The sequence below is a fragment of the Canis lupus genome, chromosome 6 (genome assembly GCF_011100685.1).
Source record: "Canis lupus familiaris isolate Mischka breed German Shepherd chromosome 6, alternate assembly UU_Cfam_GSD_1.0, whole genome shotgun sequence".
NCBI lineage: Eukaryota > Metazoa > Chordata > Mammalia > Carnivora > Canidae > Canis > Canis lupus.
Window position 1 is genome coordinate 55,651,828 of NC_049227.1, and position 16,765 is coordinate 55,668,592.

The window sequence follows — 16,765 nt, forward strand, 5'->3', positions numbered from 1 at the left end:
TAAATATTGCATGGGACTTACTTATACTAAAAAAATTATTTGTTGTTTATCTGAAACTCAAATTTAAATGAACATCCAATATTTTTATTGGCTAAATCTGACAACCCTACTCAGTGGTGTTACTTTGCTTTCCCAAAGTAACCAGACCTCCACTAAATGAGATTAGCACCACTTTAGGTAAAATAAAGAGAAAATTATTTACCAAGTCAACAGCAAACTGCTGCCTCTCTTAGAACCAGGATTGTTGGGGGCAGGAAGGAGTCAGAAATAAACTGGCAGCAAAGCCCTAGTTATAATGTAGCAGGGATCATTATGACAAATATTAGGGTTATAAAGACATGGTTTCTTTTATCTTTGCTTCCTAAATGCAGCCATCACTGAACAATACAAAACCAGAAATCATCAGTAGCAACTAAATTCTTTCTGGTCTGCCCTATCTACCTGAGAAAACACGTTCAAATGCATGTTTTCACTTTGGACAAAAACATCACTTGTAGCTACCCACCCTCCCCTGTGCTTTAAGCATGAAAAGGAGCTAGGCTCACCTGCACTGAAAAGCTATTAAAATCCTGGGGTTTGCATTTTATTTTTTTTTTAAAGACAAGGATTATAGAATTTACACTTCGAGCTGACCCATGCATGTGCCTAGCTACAGAGATCTGTGAGCCTAAGGAGATATATGTGGATAGCAGGATAGAGTGTCTGAAAGTGTCTAGCAAATAGACACTTGGCTGGACAATAAAGAGTTAGAAGATGATGAATATGACACTAGCAGGCTTCTGAGGCTCTAGAATTTTAAGGCCGGCCTGAAATCTGAACTCTAGGATCTATAGTGTTGGAGCTTAGCATCCTCATTAGCCAGCAGCAAAAAGATATCATATATGCCTGAGGGTCAATGTTAAGTGAATGAACAAACACGTATTGTTTATATAATTCACTCAGCTCAGATAAAATGTTTTAAGTACTTATTTTTTATACACCATGTATTTTCTTTTAAATTTTGAAACAATCACAAAATTGTCATAAATATAGTTCAAGACTATTTTTCTGGGCCACTTGAGGGTAACTTCCCAAAAGATGACCTTTGCGTGCGTACACACACACACACACCCTAGCACCTCTGGTGTCTACCTCCTATTAATGAAGACACACCCCATACAATCACAACATAACTGTCAACACCAGGACACTAGCATGATGTGTCACCTCCATCTTTTCCTCAGACCCCACTCAAATTTCACCAATTGCCCCAATAATGTCTTTTATAGGAAAGGATCTAGCTCAGAGTCATTGCATTTAGTTGTCCTGTTCAGTCCCCTTCAGCCTGGAATGGTTCCTAGTCTTTTCTTGACATGCACAGCCTTGACACTTGTGAAAATCACAGGCCAGTTATTTTGCAAAATGTCATTTAATTTGAGTTTGCCTGATGTTTTCTCATGATTGGATCCAGTTTATGGCAGTGGTATCATGAGAGCATGCTTTCCTTCTCACTGCATCTGACCAGGTAGCTTCGGATTTCAGTTTGTTCTATTACTGATGATGGTCACTGTGGTCACTTGATTTAGATGGTGTCTGCCGAGCTCCTCTACTGTAAGGTTACTATTTTCCCCTTTATAATTAATAAGAATTGGGGGAGTGGTACTTTGAAGCTATGTAAATATCCTATGTTATCAAACTTCCCATTTATTCATTTATTTGTGTGTGCCTGCATAGAGTCATGGTTCCTATGTTAATAAGTTACAATCTGATACTATTCTTACTTATTCTTTTTTTTAAGATTTTATTTATTTATTCATGAGAGACAGAGACAGAGAGACAGAGACAGAGACAGAGGCAGAGGGAGAAGCAGGCTCCATGCAGGGAGCCCGACATGGGACTCGATCCTGGGTCTCCAGGATCACACCCTGGGCTGAAGGCAGGCACTAAACTGCTGAGCCACCTGGGCTGCCCCCATTCTTAGTTATTCTGATGCTGAAATTATCCTGCTTAGCCAGTGGGAGCCCCTTCAGGCTGGCTTTTGTTTCCTCTTGTGTCTCCATCTTACTTGAGCACCTGCCTGCTCTCTGGCACAGTGAGATGTTCCAGGCTCATCCTGCACTTCCTGCAGCGCTGTCCTGGAATTAGCCATCTCCACGAGGAGCCCTGGTTCCTTTCAGTGGAAAAGGTTCCTCAGAAACCAAGATCTCGATGCTAGATATGGTCACTGCCACTGAGGTATCAGTGGTTTCAGGCCTTCTCAGGGGAGAGAACTAGAGACACGTGTGTATGTACATAGACAGGCACACATTTACATCTGTATTTCTCTGTCTACACACCAAACAATATATGAGTTCACTAAAACCCCTAATTCTAATCCAACACTACAGGCTGTCTATCCATCCATATTTGTGACTCTTCTCCACGAGTGAGAAACTGGCTTCTATTACCCCACGAGTGAGAAACTGGCTTCTATTACCCCTGATTCATGTACCTACCCGAGCAGTACACCTGTATGTAATAAGTGTCCCATCTCTGCCACCATCCTCTCCCTCATGTGGAGACACCCACCCCTCCCTGCTCTAGCTGCCCCCCATTTGGAGGTCCTCCTCATTCTTCTCTGGCTCTGATAGCCCCAATCAGATCAGCCCCCTATAAGCCCCCTACACCTTCATACACCGCGCACCAGCCTACCTTCTGTGGGATGTCCTCCTCACCCTTCTCAGTTCTCATCCTGCTTGGGACCACTGTGACACCTGTAACCCCACTGTGGCTGCCCACCTCTCCCTATCTGTCCTAATGGCTTTAGGACTGAATTGTGTAGGAAGGTGAAGGAAAGGGATAAAGTGGTAAAAGGTTATCATCTATTTAAACTTCATGAGGCCGAGGACTAAATATTTTAGATTTTTCTAAATTCAGGAGACATGCTTAGAAAGTAGAATCAATAGGACTTTGTGACCAATTAGAGAAAATGAGAGATCAGGTGGAAAATTCTAATTCATTCTCTCAAAAGATAGAGGCTAAGGTTTCCTGCACTGGAAGTGGAAGTGGGGAGGGGTAGGAGAACTAGGGACAACCTAATGTACGTTCGCTAATGGAGAACGGTTTAGACAAATAGCATCAGAATCCCAGACCATTATAAGTGCCGGAGGAGCCTGGCCCAGCCCTTGTTCTACAGAACAGAAAACAGAGGTCCCAAAAGGTTAAATTTCTTATTCTCTTCTCTCTTCAAGATGAATTATGCTGTGAGCGCTGCACTGGTGGTGGGGATCTTTGTTGGGTTTCAGAAGAAAGCCTACACTTCTCCAGAAAATCTTCCTGCCCTCATTGCACTGCTCATGCTGTACGGGTGAGTTGTTCGGGCCATTAGCTAATGCCACCAAAAGGGAGGCCAGGGACAGGTCATGCTCTTCTGACAGAAAACCAGGGTTTCTGGCAGCCAGATTAGCTTCCAGCCTCCAGCAGGATGTGCAGCTACTGAGCAGGAATCAGGCTGGCTTCTGTTTCAGACTCCAGGTATTTCTGAGGCTCAAGTGAATCTTCTTCCACTCACACTGGGGCCTGCCCAGGGTCTGGGAGTCCGTCACTCCCCTGCCCCTCACATGGCTCTGATTCTGATTCATCCATAGCCAACCTGTCCATTTCAGTGTCTCCAACTGTACTGGCCAAGAGTTATTTGCACACAGAAGACTGCAGCTGAAAGGCTGCCCCTGGGCCAGGGCCAAAGGATGACACAGGGATTAAATCCTGTAGAATCGTAGAGCAAGGCTTGCAACTTTATATCCAGGCCTTTGATGTACTGTGTACATACACTTGGACAAGTAATTACCCCATCAGGGCCTCAGTTTCCTCATCTGTAATGGAGATAATGGAGATAATGACACCTGGTCCTTCCCGTGGGGGTCAGGGAAGTCTTGCCAGGAGCAGTGGTCTCTATTCATCTCTCTTGGAAATAAAGAATTCAGAGGCCAGTGTAACTGTGACATACCAACTCAAGTCAAATGTAAAGATGAGCCTCCTAGGATCTCAGCGTAGCTTTGCTGATCCACCTGTAGAGTGGGAAGCATTGCAGTGTAGACACTGCACTTCCACCTTGTTAAAGGCACATTCACAGCCACCATGTCACTTGCTTCTCACAAAACCCCCGTGACGTAGTCAGGGAAGGCATCATTATCTCCCTTCAAAGATGTGGAATGAAGACCAAGGGGTAGAGCAGCTTTCTGGTCTTCCTGGGACTCTCGCCAGTTCCCACATGTCACTCTGAGTTAGGGGAATGCATTGTATCTAGTGGTACAGCAAATGGAATGGAATATTGGTACTCTGTCCCACTGCATTGTGTCATTCCACACAGATGGGCAGTCATTCCCATGATGTACCCAGCATCCTTCCTGTTTGATGTCCCCAGCACAGCCTATGTGGCCTTGTCATGTGCTAATCTGTTCATCGGGATCAACAGCAGTGCCATCACCTTCATCTTGGAATTATTTGAGAATAACTGGGTGAGCATGACTTGCGTGGCTTCCTTGTTTGATTACTAAAATATTAAAGTATTTGATGATCAAGCAGAGCCACAGGCAAGTACTGTGGCTGGATAATCTTAGTATGTATGTGAATGCGAATGTGGCTTCCTCCTGTTCTCCCTCTCTCCCTCCTTCCCTTCACCTTCCCCCCTCCTCTTCCCTCCCTCCCTCCTTCCCATCTTTCCTTCCTTTTTTCTTTAAGCTCGCTTGATTCTAAGTTTATTTGTGTGCTCTGGGTGTCATGGTTTTCTGAGCTCATTCTGCAAGCTATAAATGACCTTTTGTGATCCTAAGCTTTTAGATTGATTGTCTTACTCCTTTAGGGTTTCCTTGGTGACTTTGGGTGTTAGTTTTTCTACACACACACACATCCACACATGTAAGTAATGCATTCATGTGATTTCAAAATTAAAAGGGACCAAAAAGGCATACAAAGAAAGTTTTTCCTACCCCTGTTTTCCAATCACCTACTTTGCTTCCCCAGAGACAGCCTTTCATTTCAGTTTCTTGGATGTTCTGGCAGCAAATAAGCAAATGCATAAATTTTCTTTCTCCCAGTTTCTTACACAAATTGTAACAAGTAACATTTGTTATTCTACATGAAACTTAATTCAAAGGACAGAGTTATAAATCTATGATGCTAAATGACTCTTTTTTTTTTTAGTTTTTCAAAATACTTTTTCTTTTTTTTAATTTATTTTTTATTGGTGTTCAATTTGCCAACATATAGAATAACACCCAGTGCTCATCCCATCAAATGCCCCCCTCAGTGCCTGTCACCCAGTCACCCCCACCCCCCGCCCACCTCCCTACACCCCTAGTTCGTTTCCCAGAGTTAGGAGTCTCTCATGTTTTGTCTCCCTTTCTGATATTTCCCACTCATTTTTTCTCCTATGAGCTATCAAGTATAATTGTCCTGTCCACACTCCTCAGACTTCTCCTTGCCCAGAAAGAGCTAGCCAGGCTAACCCCCAAAACAATGGCAATGGCTCCAGGGCTGTCTCTGCTCCACATTCCCACTCCCAGCCGGCAGCTTCTGAGCCCTGGCTGTGGCTGGCCTGGAGCACTCTCAAGCACTGGCAGGCTGGCCAAGTGCCTGTGTCCCCATTGGCCTCTCTAGCCCGTTCCTCCCTCACTAGGACTTCAAGTTCAGAGGGTAGGCACCAGCCAGCACATCGGCATTGCTGTCCTGTGGTCCCTGTCCTCACTCCTACCTCCGGGCCCTGCCAGGAGAACCTAAGACAAATCTGCACTAACCCCCAGTCCTATGGCCTCATGAGTGATTCTTTCCCAGACCTTGTCAGACTTTCTGCAACCACTAAGCAAGAAACAAAACCCCATTTGTCCCACGACTGGTCAAAAATGGACCATGTCACAGTCAGACCCCAGAAGAGAGATGGATGAGAAAGAACACAGACTGCTGACGGCAGAGCCTCTGGCAGACTGAAAGAGTTCCTCTTCAGAACTGTTTGTCACGGGTTCACAGCCCACTAAGTTTTGAGAGATTGTGTTACTTCAGAATAAAGAGTAAGCTCAAAGCAACTCAAAATACTCTCCCTCCTGAGGCCTGCACTCATTTAGCCAAACATTTACCGAGCACACCCCCTCATAAAAGCTGGTTGCTTTCATGCACGTGATCAGATAGGCAGATGCTGCAGAGATTCCCAGGATCCCTCAAGAGACTCCCAGGTCCCACTAGCCACTGCCCCTACTGAGTCAAGACGTATCGAACACCATGTAATGGATGTGCTGATGTAAACACGTGTGACCTGCTCATCCCACCCTGCAAGAACTCCTGTTCCACCCAAGAAATGACCTGTGTGCCAAGCCAGGAACCGATATGAACCACAGTACCTGACATTCCATAAAACAGTGTGTGATAGGGCACCAAAAGAAGGAGACAGATAAGACACTGCAGACCAGAGTGGGACCAAAGAGCTGGGCTATAGGGCTCAGAGAAGCTAGGTAGAGGAAATTCAACTGGGCCTGGCTTGGAATAAGTAGGATTTTATTAGCCCATGTAACTAATAATGAGGTGCCTACTCTGAGCTAATCATTGAGTAAGGTAGTTAGAAAGTATCAAAATAATTAGGACCCAGTCTCTATTGTCTGGGGACCACTGACTAGTGGGAACAGCAGGCAAGTAAAAAATAATTAACCCTGGCTGACAATATTGTAAATACTAGGGGAGAAAAGTAGGTATTTTACATGGGAGCTTGAAAAGACTTTTGAGAGAAGGGGTTATGGTGCTAGTTTTTTCTTTAAGATTTATTTATTCATATATTTATCTATCTCACTATCTAGCTATTTATTTATTTATGTGGGAGAGGGAGAGAGAATCTCAAGCAGACTCCACACTGAGCGCAGAGCCTGATGCAGGGCTCAATCTCACAGCACTGAGATCATGACCTGAGCCAAAACAGAGAGTCAGGTGCTTAACAGACCAAGCCACCCAGGGACCCCTCCAGCTAACTTTCTAAAGAAGGACAGGAATCTGCCAGAGAAGAAAAGTGGGGAGAGCATTCTTTCCTAGCAGCAACAGTTAATAGGAACTGGGGGATGCAGAGGCCGATAGGCCTTCCCTTTGGCACGAGCTGAGCTAAGAGCAGATGAAAGACCTAGGACCTAGTGACAGCTCACAGCTGTACCAAAGGAGAGAGAACCAGGGCCGCACTCCCAGCAGCTGCTGCATCTCCTGGGAAGGCTCCTGTGTAGTTTCCAAGTGAGTCCACGTGACAGCTTCCCCAGACAGGCTAGTGGCACCTCCTGTGTGCTTGAATGGCTGGTGGCACCTCCCATGTGTATTCCAAAACCTCTGTATCTGCATCACAGATGTGTCCTGTGGCCAGCCTGGCTGCCGGGCCTCCCTCTGTCTGCAAGTCTTCCCCTGGTCCTGCCCTGTGAGGGCACCCAGGCCACACCCTGCTCAGGAGGGGGCAGGTGGTCTCAGTCCCCATTACTGACTGCCCTGCTTTTCTTTGTTTCAGACACTGCTCAGATTCAACGCCATGCTAAGGAAGCTGCTCATTATCTTCCCACACTTCTGCCTGGGCCGGGGCCTCATTGACCTGGCACTGAGCCAGGCTGTGACAGATGTCTACGCCCGGTTTGGTGGGTGGCATTCGAGGCCTGTGGAACATGGCCCTACATCCTCTGCGTGTGGGAGGGCTTGCAGCCTGGGCTGGGGCTGGGAGACACCTGGTTGGTCTGAGAGTGTCCTGCCCAGAAGGGATCAGCTGCCTCTGCCTCTTTGTCTGAGGAGCCCCAGGAGGTGTCACGAGCAGGCTCCTACTCATCCCTACTCTGATTAGAGACACCAGGATGAAGAGGGGTTCTCAGCTGTCGCTTACTCCTTTGCATAAGGCCTGGTCCAGCTGGGCCAAATGTTGTAACTAGGTCTTTAGGGAAAGCTGGGGCAGCTGAATGGACTTAATTCCTGTCCCCAGGTGAGGAGCACTCTACAAATCCATTCCAGTGGGACCTGATTGGAAAGAACCTGGTTGCCATGGCAGCAGAAGGGGTGGTGTACTTGCTTCTGACTCTCTTCATCCAGCACCACTTCTTCCTCACCCGATGGTACGTTCAGGCCACTGCCCTAAGGATGCCAACAGGAGCTCATTGCATCTGTCCAGGGACTTGGCTTCACATCCATGTAGTCATCTCTTCTCCCACTAGCCCCACTCCATATGGGTTTTTACACCCTTAAAGCTTGGTTTGTTCTGAATTACACAAGGAGAGAGACAGTAAAATAGACTCATTGGAATTTATGAATTCCAACTTATTGGAATTCCAATTCCAAATTATGAAATTTAGAAATTATGAAGAATTTAAACTTTAAAGTATTTAAAATACAGTTTTTTTATTTTAGTCACTAATATTTAATCCCTCTCACTTCATTAACAGATACTCATTTTAAGTTGGAAAATAGCCTCGCAAATGATAATGGTTAAGGGAGATCCAAAGTAGAGGGAAATTCATGCATTCACAAGAAAATAGACAAAGTGGGCCCCTTTGCTAATTAGAGATTTGAGAGTGGAGACAGGGAGTAATATCATCCCTTGGGGGTGATATCCAAGGCGGCTAAAGCCAGGGGCAGGTGTGAAGGGTGAGGGGCGGTGATTGTGCCCCCCTGAGGCGGGAGGCAGAGGTGGGCAGTAACTGCCAACTGTGACCCAGCCCAGCAGTGCCATTCTTCCCTGGCTTCTTGACCCAGGCTTTGCCTCATTCTGACACAAGCCCCCAGGTTTCCAGAAGGCTATCCCTCTGCCATCCAGGCTGACCTTCACTAGGGCTCTGCCCAGGGCTCTGAACTGCAAATCACTGGGTCCTTAGAACACGCTTTCCTGGACAGTGTTTTGTTCCTTATCTTTTCATCCTCTCAGGCTGAGTCTGGCTATATGCAAATAAAGATTCAGAGGACCTGTTTTAGGTTTTGATCCATAGGGAATCAAGTTACTAGAAACGAATCTACCTCCCTACTCACAGGGTTGTGAGGATTTAACGAGATAATAGGCATCAACACACTTGGAATAAAATGATGTGACCATGAAGTGGTGCTAGTTATGGGGGACAATGTGAGGAACTGATGTCCATGGGACACTCAGCCCTCACAGGCCCCCCCTCTGTGCCTTTGGCCACATCTTGAAGAAACCTTGCAGTAGGAGAGAAGAGGCAGGCTTATTTACCAAAACTAATTAGCTTCAAATTCTGATGTCAAATAATTGAGCAAGTCTGGCCACGTTGAGCCTGAAACAGCACCGGAGGATCATTCGATGATCTCTGGCTACAGGAAGCCCACAGCCATGCTGAGAGGCAACCAGGTAAAGAGAAGAAGGGAAGGGCAGAAGAAAGGGTAATTTTGGTAGAGGACATGCTAATGTGAGGAGTTCAGGATGGCTGTGAAGGGGGAAATTGAGAGGGATGAGTGAGAGAGGAGCACGGAGAGGTAAGCAGAGCCAAGTCCTGAAGTGCCCTCACCTTGGTGAGGACTTCAAGTTTAAGCCTGAGGGCAGCAGGGAGCTGTTAGGGTGTTTTACTAAGGCAGGTAAATGATCTGCCAGGACTAGAAGCAGAGAGACCAGGCAGGAGGCCGTGTTGGCACCCAAGCAAGAGTCAGCGGTAGCCTGGGTAGGAGTAGGGGTGAGGGGAGATAGAGAAAACATAGGTCAATTGGATAAATGGTAGACAGGACAAGATTTAGAGATGAATCAGATGAGGCCAACAAGAGAGGAAGGAAAGACGATAGGCCAAGGTGATCAGGAAGGGTTTCAAAAGAGGCTGTGTCTTTAAGGATGAGGAGGCTTCTGTCTGTCAGGGCAGGAGGAAGAGAAGGCTGAGGCACTGGAAATGCCTGCAGAGGCTGGGAATCAGGGAAGATTAGCAGGGGCTGGGGACCAAGGCTTGATCAAATGGTTGGGAGAGGAGTTAGTTCAAGACATAAGTGGGAGACGGGTGACGTTTACTGAGTGCTTACCATAGATGAAGTGTTTTAGTTATGATAGCAGCTGCCAGGATTTGAGTTCTGACGCTGTGTCAGAGGCTGTGCCAAGTTCATCTTCTCCACAGACCTGTGAGGTAGACACTGTTATCCCCTCCCTACCGAATGGCTGAAGGAAGTTGAAGGAGGTTTAGAGGTTCAGTGACATGCCCAAGGTCACACACAGAAAGGCCAGGACTGGAAACCAGGGACACTGTGCACCAACACAGTCCTGTCTCCTTTACTTCCTCTAGGGTTTCTGAGCCTGCTAAGGAGCCCATCATAGATGAAGATGATGATGTGGCTGAAGAAAGACAAAGAATTATTAGTGGGGGAAATAAAACTGATATCTTACGGCTAAATGAACTAACCAAGGTAAGGAACTAGGTGTAGATGACTGAGGTTGGCAGGGCCAGTCTGAGTCCAGAGATGGCACAACATTGTAATTTTCCTTTTGTAGAATAAGCAATATTACCTATGCAAGCAATTCATTTTCCTAATTTTATGTAAGATTGTCATCACTGTGTTGTAATTTGCCAAGAACTTCTAATTCCAGGGCATTCTCTCTAATGTTCATCTAGGGCACCAGCACAGGGCTCAGTATGAGCCCTTATGACTGAGCCTCACTAATCCTTTTCCCCTCCATCTCTGCACAACCGTGCAGTGTCCTGGGGCTCACAACACCTCAGTGAACACCCACCAGTATATAGTAACCTCGTCATGTCGGTAGTTCTCACCTCAACTGTCCTGTGCTCCTGCTCTCTCCTCTCTTCCCTCTCTAACCCTCTCTCAGTTCTCAGTCCAGTTTCTCTGCATCCTGCAGATCTATTCAGGCACCTCCAGCCCAGCAGTGGACAGGCTATGTGTCGGAGTCCGCCCTGGAGAGGTGGGTACCCAGCAAAATCCTGTGCATGCCTCTTCTCCCCGCTAAAGCAGAGCTATCTCAAAGAAATCAAATGTAACCACATAGGTCATTTTAAATTTCCCAGCAGCCCCATGAAAAAGGTAAAAAAAAAAAAAGAAAACAGGTGAAATTAATCTTGATCTTTTACCCAATATATCTGAAATATTGTCACATCAACATGTAATTTATATAAAACATTATTGATAGAATATTTTGCATTTTTTTTTAGTTTTCAAAATCCAGGGTGGTTTTACACATACAGCACATGTCAGTTCAGACTAGATGCATATCAAGTGCTCAGTGGTCATTGTAAGGGAGGAAAATCTACCCTTCTGGGTTCTCTTGGTAGGGCTTTGTAAATTGGACTGATGGAAGACAGATTAAGAAGAGAAAAGCAAACAGACATTTATTAACATGTGCATGGCACATGCACAAAGGAATGATCAGAAATAAATGACACAAGCAGTGGTTAGAACTTGGGCTTATATAGCTTCTTGACAAAGGAATGATACATTTTTAGAGAAGTGACGTGACAAAGGAAAAAGACCATAAGTCAGTAGGGGTGGCAAATAATAGAAAGGCAAATATGGGGTAAACTGATGCTAAATAAAGACTAGTTAGTGAAGTTTGCTATGTAGATACTTCTGGCACTGTCTCCAGACTCTAAAGTTGCTACTGGCAGTTAACTTTTGCTCTTCCTGGTAGAGAGGACAAGAGGGGACACCTTATAAATATATGCCCCACTTTTAGCCAAACAGGGAAGGGAAGAGAGCTTTTCTTGTATCTGCTACTTCTTAATTCCCTTCAGCTCAAAGTCATCCTTACACCAAAGTAGCATATCTTGGGGTGGCAAACTCAGCTAGCCTATTCCACACATGTCTAGTGGCCTCAGTAATGGCAGCACAAGTCAAAAATGTTTCCCACCTACCCATACCTGACAGTCTATCCTCTTTGGGCCTCTTGGGCTCTAGGATGAGGCCATTTCTGTGTCTTCTCCCTCAGTGCTTTGGTCTTCTGGGAGTGAATGGAGCTGGCAAAACAACTACATTCAAGATGCTTACTGGGGACACCACAGTGACCTCAGGTGACGCCACTATAGCAGGCAAGAGGTGAGTGTCCTGCTCATCCCATCTCAGGGTGTCTCTCCCAGGCCCAGGGCCATGTTCCCATCGCAGCATAAGGAGAATGAACGTGAGACCCTGCACTGAGGATGACTCTGAGTGCATGGAAGATCTGTGCAGAAGAGTAGGCCTCTAAGAGAGCACAGTCCAGAAAGCACAAGACGTAGACTGTCTGGAAAATTGAATTGAATTATGACTGTTAAGACATGCCCCTGTAAGCATGGGTTCTTGGAAACTTCTGTAAAGCACTAAGTCAGTGGTTCTTAGTCTTTTTGGGGTTATAGACTCCTTTGAGCACCTGATGAACACTTGTACTTTCTTCCTTTTTTTTTTTCTTTCTTCCTATAAAAATAGGCCATTATTGGGGCACCTGCCTAGCTCATTTGGTAGAGCATGTGACTCTTGATCGTGAGGTTGTAAGTTTGAGCCCCACACTGGGTGTAGAGATTACTTGAAAAAAATAAAATCTTAAAAAGACACACACACGCACACACACATGCACACACACCATCATCCCCCATTATCTCCCTCCATACATTTTTGCAAAGAGTTTAAAGGAATTTACTGAGGCCTGAAGTACATTTATGATCCTGCAGGATCCCTGGGTCCCAGGTTAAGAACCTCTGTGATGAAGCATCCTTTCTTTGGTTTGAGTTTCTAGATGGGGACTGGTTGAAGAGCCTTCAGGGACTTTAGTCTGATTTGGCTATTTCTGTGCTGATGCTTGGCTTGGCCAGGCTAAGGAGCCTTTATAAAGGAAAAACTGGCATGTGTCCTTGGATTCTGGAAAGTGCCTGCTGCTCTCTGTAATAAGGTGTGAGTAAACAGACTGGTCCTCTGTGGCACAGGGTCAGGAATGTGAGCCTATGCTGCTTGCCACTTCCCAGGCTGCTCCCTGAACAGCAAAGCTCATAGGCATTAGAAGTGCCTGGAGGACCCCTCTGCCCTGGTTTATAAGTAGAGTTAGGCAGTGCTGACTTCTGCTCAGCATCTGCCTGACTGAGGCCTCCTTCCCTCACCTGGGAGCCATCCTCAGCAATATGGCTTCAGGCTCACTGGACATGGCTCAGACAGGATGAATTTGGTTCTCTGATCTTCCCCATCCATCCCTGTTGGGTCTGCTTGCAAAAGAACAAGCCGGAGTGAAGTCAGGCTGTGGCCAAATCTGTTTCATCTGCAGATCCAGCTTAGCCTACAACCAAGCAAATAATTTGACAGTGGTAGCAAAAGGCATCTTGAGGGACCAAAGAATAGCAGGCAGGAGGATATAATAGGACTTACCATAAAACATCAAGTGACACAAGTCCAAGCAAGACACAGCCTGATGTCCCTGATGCCTAGAAGATGGAAGCTAGATGAGGTGGAAACTAGAGCACAGCTGTAGGTTTAAGATACAGGATTGGGTTTCTCTAGTAGTACAACTCCCATGAATTTGGCAAAGTACTCTCCTTGCTTCCCTGGGTAGTTTTAATTGGCCCAGTCATACTGAAGTACTTTTTGTTATAGTGGGAGAGACTGCATAGCACCTCTCTGTCCCATCCTATTGCATCCATCTTTTAAGCTACAAGTGAAGCAGGAAGAGCAGGGAGAGATTAGACCAGATTAGATAATTTATTTTTTTCATCAAGGCAATGTGTCTTCTTGTGGGAGAGAAAGGGAGTTGTATTTTCTAGTGGGAATCAAAGGGAGTTGATAGAACTCAATTCACTTCTTCTTTGTTCCCTGCCAGTCTCTTGCTCTGGGTACTGATCTGACTGGTTCCTCTTTCATTTACTGTATCTCTGCCAATAAACCCAAATGGAGAAGTTTACTTTCTTTAGGATGCTGCATCTTTTCTAGTTACTTCCCAAATGTCTGAAAGGGATCAGAAATCACTGGTCATTTTCTTTTTCTTTTTTCTTTTTTTTTTTCTATTTTATTTTATTTATTTATGATAGGCACACAGTGAGAGAGAGAGAGGCAGAGACATAGGCAGAGGGAGAAGCAGGCTCCATGCACTGGGAGCCCGACGTGGGATTCGATCCCGGGTCTCCAGGATCACGCCCTGGGCCAAAGGCAGGCGCCAAACCGCTGCGCCACCCAGGGATCCCTCTTTTACTTTTTTCTGTTAAAGATCTATTTATTTTAGAGAAAGAGAGGGAGTGTGTACTGAATGGGGGGAGGGGCAGAGGGTGAGGGAGAGAGAGAATCTCAAGCAGACTCCTCACTGAGTGAGGAGCCCAATGCAAGGCTTGATCCCAAGACCCATGAGATCATGACCTGAACTGAAATCACAAGTCGGACACATAACAGACTGAACCATCCAGGAGCCCCTCACCAGTCATTTTTTAAAGCCTGATCTTCCCTTTGTTTTTAAACCCACATATGTTGGGCAGCCTGGGTGGCTTAGAGGTTTAGCACTGCCTTCAGCCGGGGTGTGATCCTGGAGACCTGAGATCGAGTCCCACGTCAGGCTCCCTGCATGGGCCTGCTTCTCCCTCTGCCTGTGTCTCTGTCTCTGTGTGTGTGTGTGTGTGTCTCTCACAAATAAATAAATAAAATCTTTAAAAATAAATAAATAAAATAAACCCACATATGAGGTGATCCATTCCAAAACTATTCAATACCTTTGAATAACAGGTATTCAGTTTATAGACAGAGAAACTTGGAAAGATCTATTGGATTCAAAGCTCAGAATTTCAGTTCATCATTTTCTAAACAAAGGGTCCCTGCTTTGATTTAGAAATGTTGTGCACATTTCTGAAGCAAAGCAGAAGAGAAGAGATAGCTTGCTTATCCTATTGGCAGTTTTCCAGCCCTAGCTCTCTTGTCCCCATCCCCCTTTGAAGGAAACTTGCTAATTGCTTTTTCTTCTTGCAGTATTTTAACTAATATATCTGACGTCCACCAAAGTATGGGCTACTGTCCTCAGTTTGATGCAGTTGATGATCTGCTCACAGGGCGAGAACATCTTTACCTTTATGCCCGGCTCCGAGGTGTACCAGCAGATGAAATTGAAAGGGTAAAAAATGGTTTCTTGTTGGCACTCAGGAGTTTCGTAAACCCTAAGCCTCTTTCATGAGAGTGAATTTATTTAGAGATGGGAAAGTTGGAGCATGCTGTCCACTCAACAAATGCTTTCTGTGTGTCTACTATATGCCAAATATTGTTGTAGAAGATGGAGGCTTAGCAGCAAACAAAACAAGAAAATCCCTGGCTCCATAAATAATATAATATATGCATTTACCCTTTGATTCAGCAATCCTACTTCTGGGAATTTACCCCAAAGATATACCTCCCACAGTGCAAAATGCATATGCACAAGGTTATTCATTGCATTAGTAGTCACAAAACACTGGACACTACCTAAATATTCAGGCATAGGACATTGATTGAACAATTTATGGTATAGACACATAATAAATGCAGCTGTTAAACACATACACACATACACAGAAAATCTCTCTGAACTGATCTGGAGTTACTTCCAAGAGATATTGTTAAGTAAAAAAAAGCAAAGGGCAAAAGAGCACATGTAGAATTCTACTTTTCTCCTCCACTATTTTCTATTTCAGTATATAGTTGACATACAATGTTACATTAGTTTCAGGTGTATAACAGTGCTTTGATAACTCCATACTTTAAGCATTACCCACCAGAAGGGTAGCTACCATCTATAATATTATATATATATATATATATATATATATATAATGCTATTATAACACTGTTGCAATGACAAATTCCAGGGCTGGGACAGAATAGGTATCAAATGAGCCTGGAACATCTTATTAAGCCAGAAAGTAAAGTGCTTAAAAAAAAAAAAGGCATGTCACACCTACACAGGAACCATCTTAAAGGGTGTCCTAAATAGCCAAACATGGGACAATTTGAACAGCAAAATAATAAATACCATGGTAAATTAAAAAACATCGGGGGAAACATAGGAATTCCTAACTTCACAGTGTTAAATCAATAAATAAGAGCAAAGATAGTTCTTGCCTATACTCAAATGCTGAGAACCAACAGATTAGGGTGGAAGAAACTACAGAGTTGGAAAATCGTTTTTCAGTGATCATAGTAAAGATTGGATTGCACAAGAATCAAGGGAAAATTTTTTATGAAAAGCAAGATATTTGTATAGCTAAGTATCTCCCACAGAATGCTTGTTGGTTGTGAGGGGAAAGCATAATAATTTCACAATGAAGAAATTAGACAATACCTTTATTTGGGTGATCAAAATTAACATCCCCTATGAGGGGTATCTGGACATGTCCTGCCCCTAGAGATGATACCTGAGAAGGACACAACTTTTCCTGCATAATATTCTGATTGGGAATGTGTAACCTGGATCTTATCTTGAGAAAACATCAAATAAATTCCAAAGGAACATTCTATTAAAAAAAAATACAGGGACTGTAATTTTCAAAAGTATCAAGGTCACAAAAGACAAAGGCTATGAAAATGTTCCTGATCACAAGAACTAAGTAGACACAATAACAGTAATGGACACTAGACTGCATTCTGTGCTGGATAGTAAATAATGCCACAAAAGACATTACTGGGCCAGTTGGCAAACTGTGAAGGGTAGATGAGATGAAAGTATCAGAACAATGTTAAATTTACTGACTGTGTAAAGCTGTCCTGTGGTTATGTAAGAGTATTCCTCTCCTTAGGAAGTACACACTAAAGTGTACTAACGTCCTAAAGGAGAGAGGGCCACAGTATATAACTTAGCAGAAACAGCTCTGAAAAAATCATGTGTGTGTGTGAGTGTGTGTATCCATGC

At 44.6% G+C, this 16,765-nt stretch overlaps 1 protein-coding gene across 1 annotated transcript in view; it reads left to right on the forward strand.

Annotated features, from left to right (window-relative positions):
* The window catches only part of ABCA4 (ATP binding cassette subfamily A member 4), a gene marked incomplete at its 3' end in the record, with an annotated part of 127,341 nt that overhangs the window by 99,735 nt on the left and 10,841 nt on the right, over nt 1-16,765 (forward strand). The window contains 8 exon segments of the mRNA NM_001003360.2: nt 3,210-3,325; nt 4,328-4,475; nt 7,484-7,607; nt 7,943-8,072; nt 10,227-10,347; nt 10,796-10,858; nt 11,879-11,985; nt 14,857-14,998. Of these exon segments, the coding sequence (NP_001003360.2) occupies nt 3,210-3,325; nt 4,328-4,475; nt 7,484-7,607; nt 7,943-8,072; nt 10,227-10,347; nt 10,796-10,858; nt 11,879-11,985; nt 14,857-14,998 (951 nt within the window).